The 15,583-nt window shown below is 37.2% G+C and overlaps 2 protein-coding genes across 3 annotated transcripts; both read right to left on the bottom strand.

The window, feature by feature from the left end:
• Positions 1–971: 971 nt before the first annotated feature.
• On the bottom strand, positions 972–12,264 carry LOC140783969 (protein ESSENTIAL FOR POTEXVIRUS ACCUMULATION 1-like). Of its 2 annotated transcripts, none has more exons than XM_073131142.1 (10): positions 12,099–12,264; positions 11,068–11,156; positions 9,976–10,887; positions 9,762–9,882; positions 9,543–9,683; positions 7,694–8,527; positions 4,743–7,488; positions 1,915–2,099; positions 1,782–1,841; positions 972–1,664 (listed from the first exon to the last, which is right to left on the bottom strand). In XM_073131142.1, the coding sequence occupies exons 1-10, from the start codon at positions 12,169–12,171 to the stop codon at positions 1,279–1,281; spliced, it is 5,547 nt and encodes a 1,848-aa protein (XP_072987243.1). In that variant the 5' UTR covers positions 12,172–12,264; the 3' UTR covers positions 972–1,278. The 2 variants fall into 2 exon arrangements, with proteins under 2 accessions (XP_072987243.1, XP_072987244.1); XM_073131143.1 differs by having other exon boundaries at positions 7,808–8,527.
• Positions 12,265–14,654: 2,390 nt separating this feature from the next.
• On the bottom strand, positions 14,655–15,545 carry LOC140784340 (deoxyuridine 5'-triphosphate nucleotidohydrolase-like). Its single transcript, XM_073131686.1, has 3 exons — positions 15,328–15,545; positions 15,154–15,245; positions 14,655–15,078 (listed from the first exon to the last, which is right to left on the bottom strand). The coding sequence occupies exons 1-3, from the start codon at positions 15,543–15,545 to the stop codon at positions 14,834–14,836; spliced, it is 555 nt and encodes a 184-aa protein (XP_072987787.1). The 3' UTR covers positions 14,655–14,833.
• Between the last annotated feature and the right edge of the window lie 38 nt (positions 15,546–15,583).

Raw genomic sequence — 15,583 nt, 5'->3', positions numbered from 1 at the left:
AAATGAGAGACTTGTTTTCAGTGCGATTATCCTATTTTCCTCAATTTTCTTGTAAGAATGCTTGCGTAAGTTTTTGTATTTGATATTGTGCTTCCCTATTGAAGCATATAGCTTCTTAAAGGGCAACATATTTTTTTCCCTCTTTTCGTGCATTAAATTGCAACAAATTGTTAACTTTGGATGAATCATAAATTTCTCTAAATAAAAAATAAGGTTAAAAAGAATAGACCATTTTTAATATTAATATTAAGTTTGTGATTTAAATCATTTAGGTAAATAAAAAATAAAAAACCAGTCCAGTTTGGACAAAAACTCCTGCTTCTACTGCCATTCCAGAAGCTCCTACTAATGCCGCCGCAATCCCCAACACATTTCCATACTAAAAACCCCATCGGAGGACCATTATCGTCTGGCCACGTCGACGACATCTAATACCACTCTCTTTACCTGGAGTCGCTCTGTTTGATTTGTTTTAGATAAGTTGGAATTAATGATTTGGGTTTGATATTTCTTACTTCATTATTAGTGGAACTCAATGGGATGTTGATTTAGGCTTTATCCATTTTTTTCCTGGGGGAGTTGATAACGATTTTACAAATGGTGGAAGTGATCTTCCGTTGAGACATTAAGTGAATTGTTGTTAGAATTGCAGCGTTACACGAACCCTCTAATGAAAAGAAAAGTTATAAGTGTTTTAATTCTCATGGAGGCAACTGTGAGTGTCCCTCGACCCAGTTAAACGAAAGGTTCTTCATTTGAAGTGGACAACTAACTAGCCGTAGTCTTTACAACGGTTTCTTATAGGCAAAATAAATATCTTTCTTTCAGAAATGCGAAGATGATTCCTACTGTCCAAGTAATATTCGACATAATATTACTAAAAGAGAGTTTCATAAATCTATCTATATGCCAAAATTGTAGATATCCTACACCAGAAGAGCTGAGGTCAGGCACCAGTGATGCAAACAAACTTGCAGAAATGTTGATTGCAGACAGTCTGCCTGCATATTGATAACACTACTTACTTACACCATCAAAAGGAAGGTAACATCCACCGCCTTCTCTTTTTGTTTGCCTCTATGTAAATAAACATGAGGTTACTGTTCCTGTCAGTTCACAAAACTGCTTGAGCTTTAACTCAATGTTTACTGCAACTAGCTACTCTAGAGAGGGCAGCTGAAGGGGCAAAAATGACCCCAAAAGAAGAAAAGAAAAGAAGCGAAAAATTTACAGATGGTTATCAAGACAATCGTATACACAAACATGCCCTCTCAGAACCTAATCCTCAATGCTCTGGATTTCACCCATCATAATTCGGTTGCTAATGACGTTAAATCCTAAAACTGCTGGACTCACTTTCTTCCCTTTCTTCCCCTTTTTCTTCCCGCTTCCACCTTTGGCTACTCCGTCAGGTCCAACATCAGCATCCACATCTCGGGTGGCCGCAGTATCATGATTCCCCTGTCCTACACCATCTGCTGCAATGCTGCGAGAGTTGCAGCCTCGGAAAGCCATTTCTATGACATCTGATGATAAAAACTCTTTATAATTGAGGAATTTATCAACGAACTCCTGGTTGCGGTCCAATGTCCCAAGATTTTCTCTCAGGAGCATTTCAGCCTCTGATGTAGGTTGGCTTATGCAGAATTCCAAGAAGCTTGTATCTAAAGATAATTAAAAAGGTTTAGCGATTATTTTTCATCATGAAGAACAGTAAATTGTTTTTTTAAGGTTAATGATTTAAGTTTCTTCGAAAAAGAAAAATGATTTTATTGCAATACCAGTTGTTCCAGTGAGCCTGACCCATTCATTCTGACACCAGTCCCGGAAGTCCATTGCCTCTGCAAAAGAGGGTCTTAGAAAGAGTAATATTATACTTGCAATGGAGAGGATAGCCAATTTGATAAGCTTTACCTGTCTGCTTGCTTGCTGCATCGTTCCTTCCTTTTGCAATAGGCACACTAGTAGTAGGAGGGGAAGAGGCAGGCAATCTGCCGCTTGATGACTTTTGACGACTTGGTGTCATAACCGGACCTCCTTTAGCAGAGCTGCCTTTCAAGCCCGATCCACCAGCATTCAAAAGGGAAGGAAAACTAGACCTGATACAAATAATCAGATCAAAAGATCATGGAAGAATCATGCATAGTGACATGCCATGCCAGATGAAGTACGCATTATTTAAAGATCAAAGTCAAGAAATGAGTCTCCTTAACAAAAATAATAGGGGTTTTTGCATAGCACCACCTACATTTTAGCTTTATTGCAAAAGCCTTCATCTTTTTGCAATTTTTGCAATTAGACTCCTTTTGAAATTAATTTAGATAAACAATATCTCTTGTTAGTTCACAAGAGAAATTAACTTGCCCTACAAGAGAATTTATGTTCTAATATTAAACACATGAAAGCGGAATAAAAGTTCATTGATTAATTCGAACCTCAAGATACAACCTTCTCCCATCTATAGCCCACATTATGTAAATAAAATAAAAAGACAATTATAACAGGAATAGAAGATTATATCTGATCATGCTGTCCTTTTCCACTTAAATTGTGTATCAGTTCATCATCCTGGGATCTTCTTAATATTTTCATGATGCTTATTGCAAATGGCATCGCTCTTTGTGGTCTTTTAGGATATCTTTCTCTTCATGATAGCTCCAAACATACTTTAATTCACATTCTAATTGTTCTTCAATCTTAAGGCTCACCTACTAGGCACAACTTCTACATCTTTCTTGTACATAAACACCTTTGATAGGTTTCTTCTTCCAGTTTTGACGATTATTTGACTTATATCACTTCCAAGATTAATTCTCCTGTTATAAGATGCTTCCTTATTGACCATTATCTTGTCACTCCACTATAGTGATTCTATATGGCAACTCATCGATTTTTCTTCTTGCCATCCTTAATTCCTCATCCCAAATTATACTATAGTGATTCTATATGGCAACTATAGTGCACTTGATACTGGCCATATCCTTTCAAATTATACATCACGCTCATCCCAAGGATTCAAATCGATGTCATTCATGCAACCCCATATCAAAATAAGACATGTTCAAACCCGTAAAATAAAGCATAGATTTCTTAAAGGATATATAACACAGAGCACCCAAGAGATCGTGGATATATAACACAGAGCTCTCAAGAGATCAAAATTGATGTCAGTTTCATCAATCCTGCTTTCAAAACATTATTTCAGACATCTCAGAGATAATTCAGAAGCCTGACTATTTGAATCCAACAAACAGAAGATTGCCCATGAAAAATAATATGTAGGATGACAACAATAGGGAAAAAAAATTTCTCCCACATCCTAAAATGCAGACAAAAAATGCATCAGAGCAGTAGATAGTATTCTTGTAAAAGCTTTTCTCAAGAAAATAATGTCACCTCACAGATAATTCTTTATAAGCCTCCTGAATAAGTAGTATAGGATAAAAAGAAAGAATACAAACATGAATTGCATGGATGCCAGCGGTGCACTGCATAGTCATGGGCGTTGGGTAAAACTTCCCTGAATAAGCATGCACTCCTTATATGCAGTTATTTTGTGTGCTACATATCCATATGTGCCCCCATATGGAACACCTATGCATTACATGTTCATCTCCCCACATATGCATATGATAACTAGAATTTGTGTTTTTCATATATCTATTTTCATTGTGATTAGTAATTTGTTAGTGGTCCTCAACTAAATAATTGCAGGAAATGATTTCTTGTGAATTAACTTGACCAATTGTATGATTACAATACAATAACAGTTGTCGATAGGATACCATGAAGATGATTCTCCATTATTACATAGTTACATTTTACCTATAGCTTACTATTAATGCAATGCAATGCAATGTAGATACTTAGAAAATATAAATGTTATTTTTAATATTTATTCATCTGTCTATGTGCGTCCTGACAGCATATGCACTATATTGTGTCTTGACCACCCACATACATTGGGAGCTTTTCACATTATTTGACTAACAATTTGATTAGAAGAGACTATTAGATCTTGTTTTATCAATTCTGATTCTAAGCTTCACGAATTAAAGAATATGTTTTCTAGGAAGTAGGAATCAACTGAAAAGAATTCTAACTAAGAAATTCCTCCAGATTTATCTAAATTAGCTTTAGTTGACCACAAGAGAGAGAAAATTCAGCGATACAACAATTAGTGTCAGTATCAAATTATTTGAGTTCTCTTTTGTTTTGTCAAAAACAGTCTGGGATGGAAGAACTCAAACCTTCAACTAACAAGAACTAAACAAATATACATGGGTAAATGATACTGCAGCAATGACATTGCTGCCACAAATGTTTAGTTTCCTAATATACTCACTCTGTTTATCCAGTATCCAACTTTAGTTTGTTAATTGGTTACTTTCATGCAGCTCAAAAATTTTCTAGTGCAAGCTTACATAAAGATGATTTAAGTTAAAGATCAAATATCTAAAGTACCATTACTTGAGTCAAAGGCAATAAACCTTTAATTAATACATCAGTTTCAGAAGAAATCCAATGATGTAGTTCCGGACAATTTATCATGATCATTTACTAAAAAGTAATCTACTTTTAGGGAGTCAATTCCTAACCATACTCTCTCTTCCTGGCTTTATATCCAAGAAAACAAAAAAACAATGTACCTAAAGTATATTTAAGTAGTGAAACAGGCAACAAAATGTAGTAACTTATGTATCGAAATCAAATAATTTTGAAAGCCAATGAAAAGTACTTACTGCTTTACTTCCTGTTTTGATTGCTCAAGAGAACCCCAAAACAGATCATCTTCTATTCGAGATTTTGACACAGAAGAAATATGTGAACTTGTTTGAATAGGAGATGCAGCCTTGGATGGAGATGATGCAGGAACTTTCCAAGAAGAATTACTTGCACGATTCCCATGGTTTGCTGGCCCTTTTGCAGGAGTTGGTATGGGAATCTGCTGCTGTATGGAAGCAGACCTCTTTTCTTGCTCCCTCTGAATTTCCCTTAAAGACGTGGGTTTGTGAAGTCTCCCAGAGTCAGTGGACCATGCTGGAGCAGGTGCAGAATTTACTTGATCACCTTTCCAAGGAACAAAATCTCCTAAAGATGGACCAGCAGGAAGAGCAGGTAGCACTTCTTTATCTAGTTGCGCCTGACGTGTGGATTTGCCCTTCTCAGTGACAATTGGAGCGGACAGATCAACAGAACCAACTGGTGATGGGGCCTTAGCTCCAGTACTTTTGGTCTTTGATGCTTTTTTACGGCTTCTTTTAGTGTCTTTGGCCTCAATAAAATCATCATCAAGAGCTACCACATCAACTTGGGCACTTACGGATAAAGTAGGTTGAGAGGGTAAAACTTTAATACTAGAAGGATCTTTATCAACTTCATGCGATTTGGTCAGAACTTCTTCTGCCAAGATATCATGCAACTGACTTTTCCTGCTCTTTGAATTTAAAGTTTTTCCAGAGTTTCCTATGACAGAAGATGAAACAGCTGCATCTTGAAGGACATCTGCATGGAACTTATGCTCCAAATTAGCCACCATGCCAGTCAATGGGACTGGTAATGCACTACTTGCAGGGGCAACCGTTTTAACTGTTTCAGAAGACAATGCATCCCGCCGTACCCCTAGTTGTTCCTCAGCTTGAATATCTAATAATGATTTAGGCCTGAGCACTGGAGCAGGTTTCCATGCGCGATGAGTAGAAGCTGTCTGGGCATCCGATGACAAGGTGCGTAGTTCTTCCTGTTCAATCACATCTTCAACTGTATCAGATCCTTTCAGTAAAGCACTTTTCGAAGATAGATCCAAAGGTTCAGTACTAAATATAAGAGAACTTTCATCTCTGGCCCTGAATGGAGTCCCAAAATGAGATTCCCCCATGTCATTTTCCACAACCGACCTAATTCCACCAGCATCTGAATCCTCAACTTCAAAATCTCGTTTTGACTGCTGACTGGACATTGTCTTTGATAATTCTTTCCCAATGTCTGAAATTGATTGTGTCTTTAAATTCTTTTGCTTCTTTGATTTCTTTTCTGACGATTTCTTTATCTCTCGAGCTTCTATATTTTTCACTTCTGTCATCAAGGATGACTCTGGAGGGCAGAGACCAGGAGCATTTTCTGGAGAAATCTTAAGATCATGAACGTCATCAGTGAGACAAGATAAAAGATCAGAAGATCTTGCACCGTCCTCTAACTGTTTGAGAGTGTCCATAGGCTCAGAACCAATTGGCACCATGATATCACCAGTTAGAGGGATAGGAATTGCCTTATATTCTTTATCACTCTTATCCAACCCTTGATTAGTTTTCTCCGGCAAAGGAACCTCCTGTTCACGTCTCTCTGCAGTTCTTGTCAGAGGCAAACTATCAGCAACTGTTGTTACTGCTTTGGTGTTCACATTAGAATTATTTTCAACCTCTTGCAGAGGCGAGGTATCCCATTCTTTTGAAGGTACCTGGTCAAACATTTGAAGGGGTAAAGGCAAATGTGATGGTCCAGAACTTACTGAACAGCTGACATTTTGGGCAACTTGCAAATTCACATTTAGATGATTAGGAAGTTGTCCATCATGCAAACTGACAGGCATCTGCTGATTGATCTGAAGAGCCTCATGCATTCTTTGAAGTCCAAGAAGGTTTAGAGGAGCATTTCCTACCGACATGGCAGCATGTGTCTGCCCATAAGAAGGATCACTAAATTGTTGATTGGGATGGTGACTGGAAAGGACCTGCGAGAGAAGATGCTGCCGCTGCTGCAGTAACAGCTGCTGTTGCTGCTCTTGCTGTTGCTGCTGCTTCAGCAGTAAAACCTTATCAAGCAGAGATAGTTGAGCTTGAGCAGGTGTTTGTGAATGCAACTGCAGTTGTGACTGGAGATATTGCTGTTGCAACAAACTTAATAATTGTGGATCTTGAGATATCTCCGGCATTAATTTCTCAGATGGACCCAAACCAGAAGAAAGATCACCAGGTTGCGGGTTTAAATAAGGCAAAAGTTGCTGTTTCTGGGTTAGCATACTTTGCTGTTGAACAGTAAGACCAATCTGTGGAGGAATATGCATATTGTGATGCAGGTTTACTGCATCTCGAGGAATCCCGTTGCCACCATGCAAGTTACTGTTCAGATTTCGAGCTTCAAGAAAATTTGACCACAATGGTACTCCAGAATTACCAGCTGGCAATGGAGGTTTATCTGCTGAAGACTGCAGAATGGATAATAAGTCCACATTCTGGGGAGATTGAAGGGTTCGACATGAAGCGTCTCCCATCTGTGGAAGCAGTTTCGAATGTATATTAGAGTCTGAGATTGCAGTCATGTTTGGTGTCATGGACAAAGCGTCTCTTCCTGACCAATATGGAAGAGGGTTTGGTATAGACTTCTGTCTCTCCATCAACCTTTTCTGGGCCAGCAGGTAATGTACATCATTTCCACTCTCACTTCCCACTAAGGGAATACTGTCAGTAGTTCCACCATATTCTTGCTTACCTATACCAGGAAATTTAATCAGTCAGACTCAGAATAACAAACTAAAATCAAGTCTGCATATTTAAGCATGCTACGAAGAAGACCAGCATTTACTGAGCAACTGTTATACAATATATGTTTTCAAGTATCCCAATCCAACTAATGCAAAAGAAATAATATATGATGTTTATATGCGTATTAACCATGTTCATGTAGAGTAGCCAACCTCCAGTAAAGGAACTACTATCCATGGGAGAACTGCCCATTTTAACAGACATTAGTGACTCTAGAAAACGGTTTTCTGCTTCAACTTTTCCAGAAATATCATTATTAGCCAGACCTGAATGGACATTACTAGCGCTGAGAACCTTTCCAGCAAGAGAGGCATCAGGTATATCATTCTGTTTGGCCGCACCAAACCCAGGTGGGGCCCTTGCCTTTGCTCTTAGATGTGGCATAACATCCCCAAGTGAGGAGAAAGGACCATCAGGTGGGGCACTTACAAGCCGCACTTGCAAGTCAATACCAAAATATCCAGCATCAAACCATCCAATTAAGTCGCTCCCAGAAAAAGGACCTTGAATTTGACCTTGTGGATCTTTATAATATAAAGACAAGTCTTCCGGAGATGGATGATGCTGCAACTTTGTAGCAGCTAACATATCTCTGGAACTAAAAGGATCTTCCTCACCAAGCATAACATTGAACTTATTTTCTCTGTCCAAGACTTCAGATGATCGTCTTTCAATCTTGGAACTGCCTTTTAACTCAGACTGAAAATTAAACCTGTCAATAGCCTGCCACTGAGCTGCATCTTTGTAGAGAGGTGACAGAGCAGATGTATCTTTCTGACACTCAGAAGCCATATCCTTCTGTAACTTAGACAAGGTCATATCAGATACCAGTGGTCCAATTTCAGAAGAAATGTCTTTCCTATCATCAAAGGATCCATGCACGTAATCTCCAACTAACTGAGATCTCTGTGCGACAGCATATTGTGAAGAAGGAATTTCTAGCCTAGACACGTCTCCAGAGCGTATATCACGAGACTTCGGAATACCTGGTGAGTGAATAAAGAAAAAAGAAAAATGGAATGTTACAAAATAAGTAACATAACTGTTGTACCAACTCAGCTTAAGAAATTTCAAAATAAACATAAAGAAGGGAGAAACGTTGAAGAAAAGAAAAAGTAATTATACCTAGACACCTTGAACTGTTGTCTATTTTCACATAGATTCCTTCATTTATTTTCCATGACACATTGACCCCTTAACTATGACAAACCTCTTGAATGTCCCTTCCATTGGTTGTCCATTAGATTTTCCGTTAAAAAATGACATGTTAGTGTATCAATTTTAGGCTCTCTAAGGATCATTTTTACCCTTACGTTAGAGGAAAGAGAGCAAAGTTCATGGTAAAATAGTCATTTGACGTTTTCCACAAACACTTTTATGGGGTGAAATTTTTTTCATAGTTTAGAGGGTCAATATGTATAAAAAAAGAAAGTTGGTCATGTGGAAATAAGCAACATTTCATAGCGTCTTATAGTAATTGTCCCTTAAAAAAATGAAAGAAATGGATAAACTTATTGCATTAGCTACAAGTTGTGTTTAAATATCAAATAAACAACAAATCCGGATGTTTCATGGTAACAAGTGATCATAATACCTCAGTTTTCAATGAAGCAACAAAATCAATAACAAAAGTAAATGTTCTTCTTTCTGTTTTTAGTATGTGAGAGGTGTCACGATAGGGAATTATTGGAGGTAACTCTTTCTCAGTCAAGTAATAAGAAAACAAATTATTGCTTGGTCAGCAATATCATTCGGTACTAAAGTAACTTTAATATTTAAGCACCACATGAACCATGGATCAACCAAGTAAGAGATTTATGGCCACCTATATAGTGTGATTCTAATATACAACAACATTCCAGATGAAATTTTGAGGGAATCTGGTATTACAGTACGTCACAGCAATACCTTCAGCATTCAATGACTTTGATTATAATATATAACAATCAGTCCAGATGAAAATTTGAGGGAATCTGGTATTACAGTAGGTTGCAATAATACCTTCAGCATTCAATGTCTTCTCCTGCTGGTGAAATTGTTTCTCAAACATCGGGCTATCCGATGTACTGAAATGAGAAACTCTGAAATAATTGTTAGCATCTTTAAAGTCATTCCCAGGGATTGGCTCATCCTCTCTACTGCCTGCATAAAGAAAACTACGTCATTCAGCAAGAAAAAGGACCAAACAATAATATAGTATAAAGTAGAACTATGTAGCACCTATTTTAGTTTGTTTAGAAGAAATTGCATCAACAGTGCTCCTTCCAACAGAGCCATCTTTAGAAACCTGAGGCAAGCCACTGCTTACAATGTCCCCTTTGTCAATCCCTTTCAAAACAACCTTCCAGACAATGCATAAGTAAGAAAGAATACAAGAGCATAAGATAAAAACAGTATAATCACATAAAAATTTACGAGAAGTATAATCACTTACGAGTTCTTCAGAAGTGGGAGCAGAAAGTGCCAATGGCTCCATTGGTTCCATTTGCCTCAGAGAAGGAACATCGGTTAACCCCTCTAAAGAAATCGTAAAGTTGTTAACATCAGTCATCCTGTATATGTCTAGCAATTTCATCCTGCTATATTTAACAGTGCAGGGTTCTCCAGATGCAGTCTCAGATTTGTCAGAACCTAAGCTATATGGACGTGTCGCACTAGTATTTACGGTTGAATTAAATTTTCCACGGGCACCATGGAAGACAGAATTCTCATTTTCCACTCGCCCTCTGCCATAACTGAACATAGCAGATGGCTTATTTGGTGACTGAGATGGATGATGAGATAGCTCTCCCCTTCCACGGCTAATCGAATAGTTGGACCTCCATGAACGAGAATAATGGTCCTCCCGTTCCGTATCCTTTTCATGAATGTTGACATCCTTCCCATGGTTAGTAAGATAGTTGATTCCTTTCTCACGAGAATCCTCACCATCTCTGCCAGATTCAGCTGACTTTTCACGCCAATTCACAGAATCTTTATCTCCAGGTCCCCAGCGAGTGCTCCATTTATTCTCACGGCGTTGATCATAGTTACCTTCCCTATTACTGGAATCATTCCACCGCTCCAATGGTGTGCGACGTGCTTCTCCAGAATGCCTAGAGGAATTGTCTGTCCAGCGTTCTGTCTTCCGTGCATCAACAATTTCCTTATCTACTTCCCTCCGACGGTCTCGACGGATAGCAGGGTTCGGTTCCCTCTCTTCATCACGCCAGCTCTCTCGGCGACCAACACCTACATCATGCACAGAAGGCCTAAAAACATCCTTTCTCCTTCCCACATTATTAATGTCTTCACCATTTCCTGAAGCCTTTACAGCATCTGGGTGATTCGCATGTGGACTGAAATCCTTCATTGACAAAATGCAATGCCATATATTACATTTCCATCAAGTTATAGGATTCAAAAATTTGTGCCGTGAGTTAAATGCACGCAAAGAAAATTTCCATCATAACCACACATTATTTTTGGCTCAACTATCAACAGAACTGGATAAAATATTGCAATATGAAAAACAGTACTACTTTACCCTAGATGCTGTTCCTAGCTTATTTTCTCCAGGTTTTGGTAAAAGCCATTGGGGAGAAAGAGGAGGCGGGTTGTCAGATCCTTGAATGTCTGCAAAGATTTAAAGAAATCATGAGCAAAGGAAGAACATTATAGTAATGGAACAACACATAGAATTATGAAAGTATTTTCTATAAATAGAGAAACATAAGAAATAAAGATAATTAGGGGATGATGCATGCTTCACAGACCCAGATAATTAAACCAATTATAGAATAGCAATTTTGTTTAGTTCTGGGGAGCACAAGCTGTGCACATTTTATGCCTGTTATTCAAGAAGTTTTTCCATGACTCAAAACAACAAGGATAATTTTTGCACTTCATGGATGACTCTGACCCTTAATCCGAGCATTACAAAGAAAACAACAAAACAAAAATTTTACTATGATTGGAAACGTGGAGTAATTCAGCATAGAAAATATACGGTAATTGCAAGTTGAAATGAAGAACACGATAAATTTACCACAAACTTCAAAATCATAGAAAAAATATACAAATTGAATACCACTGGCTCGTACCCAGAGGAAAAGGAAAATAAACAGTTTACTAGCTATCGGCAACGAAAGGAATAAAACCAGACACACTAAAAATTCAAAGAAATGAGTTTTATCATAATGATAAACAAAAAAAATTGAAAATCTGCTCCAGAAAGATCAAGATGCGCTTGGTGCACTCTACCCAGACACCCATAAATCAAACATAATACAAGATAGCCTCTCGATTCCTTGCCGTCTCAGATTAAAAAAAAACAGTTCTTTAGAAAGAAACAACATAGTAGCGCGACATAAAGACCCTAATTTGCAACAAAGTTTAAAAACCCTAGAAATCAAACGATCATCGCCGATCAATAACGACTTCACCTCCAACTCTTCTCACTAATCCACATCAAAGGAACTTGCAGAGATCGCTAGGGTTTCCTCTTTAATGTCTTCAACATATAAAGAGATCAGATTAAGACAGAGACAGATATATAGAGAGAGAGAGAGAAGGGACCTTTGGGGATTTGGGGCGACGGCGGTTCTACGGCTAGGTGACGGCGGAAATCGGCATTATTCCGGTCGGCCATGGTCGGATTTGGTGGAGCTCGAAAACCCTAAGCTTGCTCTCTTAATCTCTCTCGGGGGAATCGGGGGCGGAGAAGAGAACCGGGTGGCAATAGAATCGGATAACAAGGAGGAGGATTAGATTGGGCCCCACCGACTCACGTTAGCGAACGCCGTTCCGTAACTGGACCACTAGGGAACAGTGATTCAAGAGACCCAGAGACGATCGAGACCGTTGAGTTTAACCGTGATCTGATCGGACGGTCGAGATTGGTTATTGCGTACGCGCAGATGCATTGACAAGTAGATGGATGTATTCGTTGAGTTTTTTTACCAAATTAACCGTCTATAACGTTTTATCTCCCAAGAGAAATTGCTAATTTTATCAGAGTTTTTATTAAAAAAAAATCCTAAAATTTCAGCACTTTACTGTGAAAAAAGAAATATATCTTTTGCACATAAAATAATAAATAGTTTAGCGTTTTATTAAGACACTGAACTATTTAATTTTTAGGTTATCATTTTTTATCTAATTCTTAATTTTGAACATATGATATGCCGTTACAAATATGAAACAAAAATAAATATAACAAATCGTGACGGAAGCTTAATCGCAGATCAAATCAGAAAATTATAAGTATAAGTATATAAGAAAAAGTTTACAGTGTTATAATTTTGTACCCGATTACCTATTTTAATCATAATATATGTTGTTATGAAAATATGTAAAAAAAAAAAAAAATATATATATATATATATATATACACACACGAGGAATGGCATAGCGATTCCCTGCAATCAATCGCGCTCAAATTTATTAAAAAAATAAAAAAAAGACAATAGCTTCTTTAAATTTTAGCTTTATTTTTTTTAGTATTTTGCTGATAAAATGTTGGATTGTTCGGTGTTTTCTTTGAATAGTTTAGTGTTTTATAAAAGAAAATTAGTATTTCTATCTAAAAATAAAACAATGATAAGTTCAATGTTTTAATGACAGCTGGAGTAAAACAAACACATCTTGGTATTAAATTTTAGGTTTGATTTGGAAGAATGCTAATTTGTTCTAAGGTGCGCCCGTTAAAATTTGCAGTTTAATTGCACCTAAAAATAGAATTTAAACATATACTAATAAAGTTTATGAATCTGGACTGGATGTCATATCTCATCTAAGCATTAGATGATATATTTTGAATGAAAAGATAATGACCTTATTATTATATTACTCTTATATAAGAAATTAAAATTTTAGATATATAAATACCAAAACTAATCATCTTAATTATTCAAATTTTATTTTATCTTTTATCTGTTTATAATTATTTTTATATTATTTATTTATTTAAAGTATTACTATATTAAAACTTTTGTTATTTTATTATCAAAATAAATTATATTAACTTTATTCTATTATTTCTATTAATCTTAGTTTTAATTCTCATTATTTGAATCGAACGTTATTTAATGATATTATTTAAGTCTGGGATAAACATCATTAGTTGAAAAAAATAATTTACGTTATTACTTCTTTTTTATTGAGGATAATAATTTAGTTTTATTTCTTTATCTCATATATAGTTTAATCTAAAGGAAACATCGAACTAAAATTAAAATATAGAATTGGTAATCTCAAGAGATATGTTAGACCATTGGGATAAGATGACTTGTTCCCTGACTCCCCTCTTATCAAATCTTATGATCAAACAGTTTTTAAAATTTTAATAATTTAAATACAAATACCTACCAAATATTAAAAAATAATAATAAATATATTTTTAAAATTTCATGATTAATTTGATGAAATTTTAACCATTAGTTATATTCGAGAGGTATCTAATAAAAAAAGAAATTTCAAAAGGTACACAAAAGCTAATATTTTGAGGAATATATACGGAAGGATATACATAAGAAATTTTAGAAGTTAGCACCCAAAAAAATATCACAAAGAAAGTTATACACTAAGCTATCACACTACTATACTTCTCTAACCATTGTATTATTAAACTATCGAACAATTTTCTCCATAATTATTTAGGATTAAAATCAACCCTACAACTCTTTTTGGTTGTAGAGGAGATATCCAGTAACTTTGTAAGAGTTAGTTGATTTTAAACTAAAAATACTTTAGTAAGGAATAGATAGTTAAATTGCCTATTGCTGTCCACCGCTGGGATTAGATGTGAGCTAGAATCAGTATATGGTTTAATGCCAAGTTTTAGAGATGTACATAGATTGGAGTTAGAGATGATTTAATATTTCTCTCCTAAGTCCTAACTAGGCAAATACTCATGGGCCCACACCAGATCTGTGCCTGACTGCTAAGCCTTCATGATCTCTCCCTCCCTCCCTATATATATATATATATATGAGCACCTGTATGCTTACGAGTACTACCAACTATCATAATTAATGCACGCGATAACTACACGTCATCATTATTTGGTAGAACGCTTTGTGGTAAAGTTTTATTACATATATATTGGCCAGAATTGACAAAGTCATTAATAAATCCAAAAGCATGAATAATTGGATCCAATTATATGGAGAAATAGATAGGTAGCATTCTCTTGCTATATATGAAATATAAATTTCGATAATTCTTCTTCTCAAAGGAGATAAGCATCAATAACCATATCGAACACATAAAACGCGTAGGTGAAGCCGTAAAGGTAGGGATTTTTCTATCTATCAAGCCCCTGTGGATCCAAACCCACCCTCTCCTCTCATAGTAGAATCCAAATCAAGAACCTCGACGACCTCCGGCGTCATGATCCTCTCAACGATCATCTGCGCTATCCGGTCTCCGGGCTTGACCTCGAAATCCACATCGGAGTGGTTGAACAAGATGACACCAACAGGGCCGCGGTAGTCCGCGTCGATGACACCAGCGCCGACGTCAATCGAATGCTTCCACGCCAGTCCGGATCTTGGAGCTGCGAAACGAGCACAAGCATTTCGTCAAACAAATGGAGAGCATAAGATCGCAGGAAAAGGAAGTTGGTGTTCACCGATGCGGGCGTAGGTCCCTTCTGGGATGGAGATGCTGAGATCGGTGGGCACGAGGGCTTTGCCTCGAGCCGGGACGGTTGTTTCTACCGCGCTGAGAAAAGAAAGCGACATAAGATCGAGATTGTTTTTCTTTTGTGATCGGAGATGGAGAAGAGGATGGAAGGATCACACACCTAGAGAGATCGTAACCGGCGGAGAGAGGCGAAGCCCGAGAAGGCAAGATGGCGTTTTGGGAGAGCTTCTTGACACGGAGGAGGGGTTGCAATTGAAAGTACTTGAGAGCGCAGTTGGCCGCCATTTTCCTTTTCGAGTTAGAGAGGAAGCGGCAAGGACGAGTGATTTGGGACGGGAGGAGGAGAATTAGAGAAGCCTGCCGTTTTACGATGATCATGCGCGGGAATTACGGTCGTCGGAAAATCTTCCCGCCAT

Source organism: Typha latifolia, chromosome 3, assembly GCF_019914945.1.
Source record: "Typha latifolia isolate L0001 chromosome 3, TyphaL0001v2, whole genome shotgun sequence".
Classification (NCBI taxonomy): Eukaryota; Viridiplantae; Streptophyta; class Magnoliopsida; order Poales; family Typhaceae; genus Typha; species Typha latifolia.
Note: the sequence above shows the minus strand (reverse complement) of the source record. Positions and strands in the feature narration are given on the sequence as shown.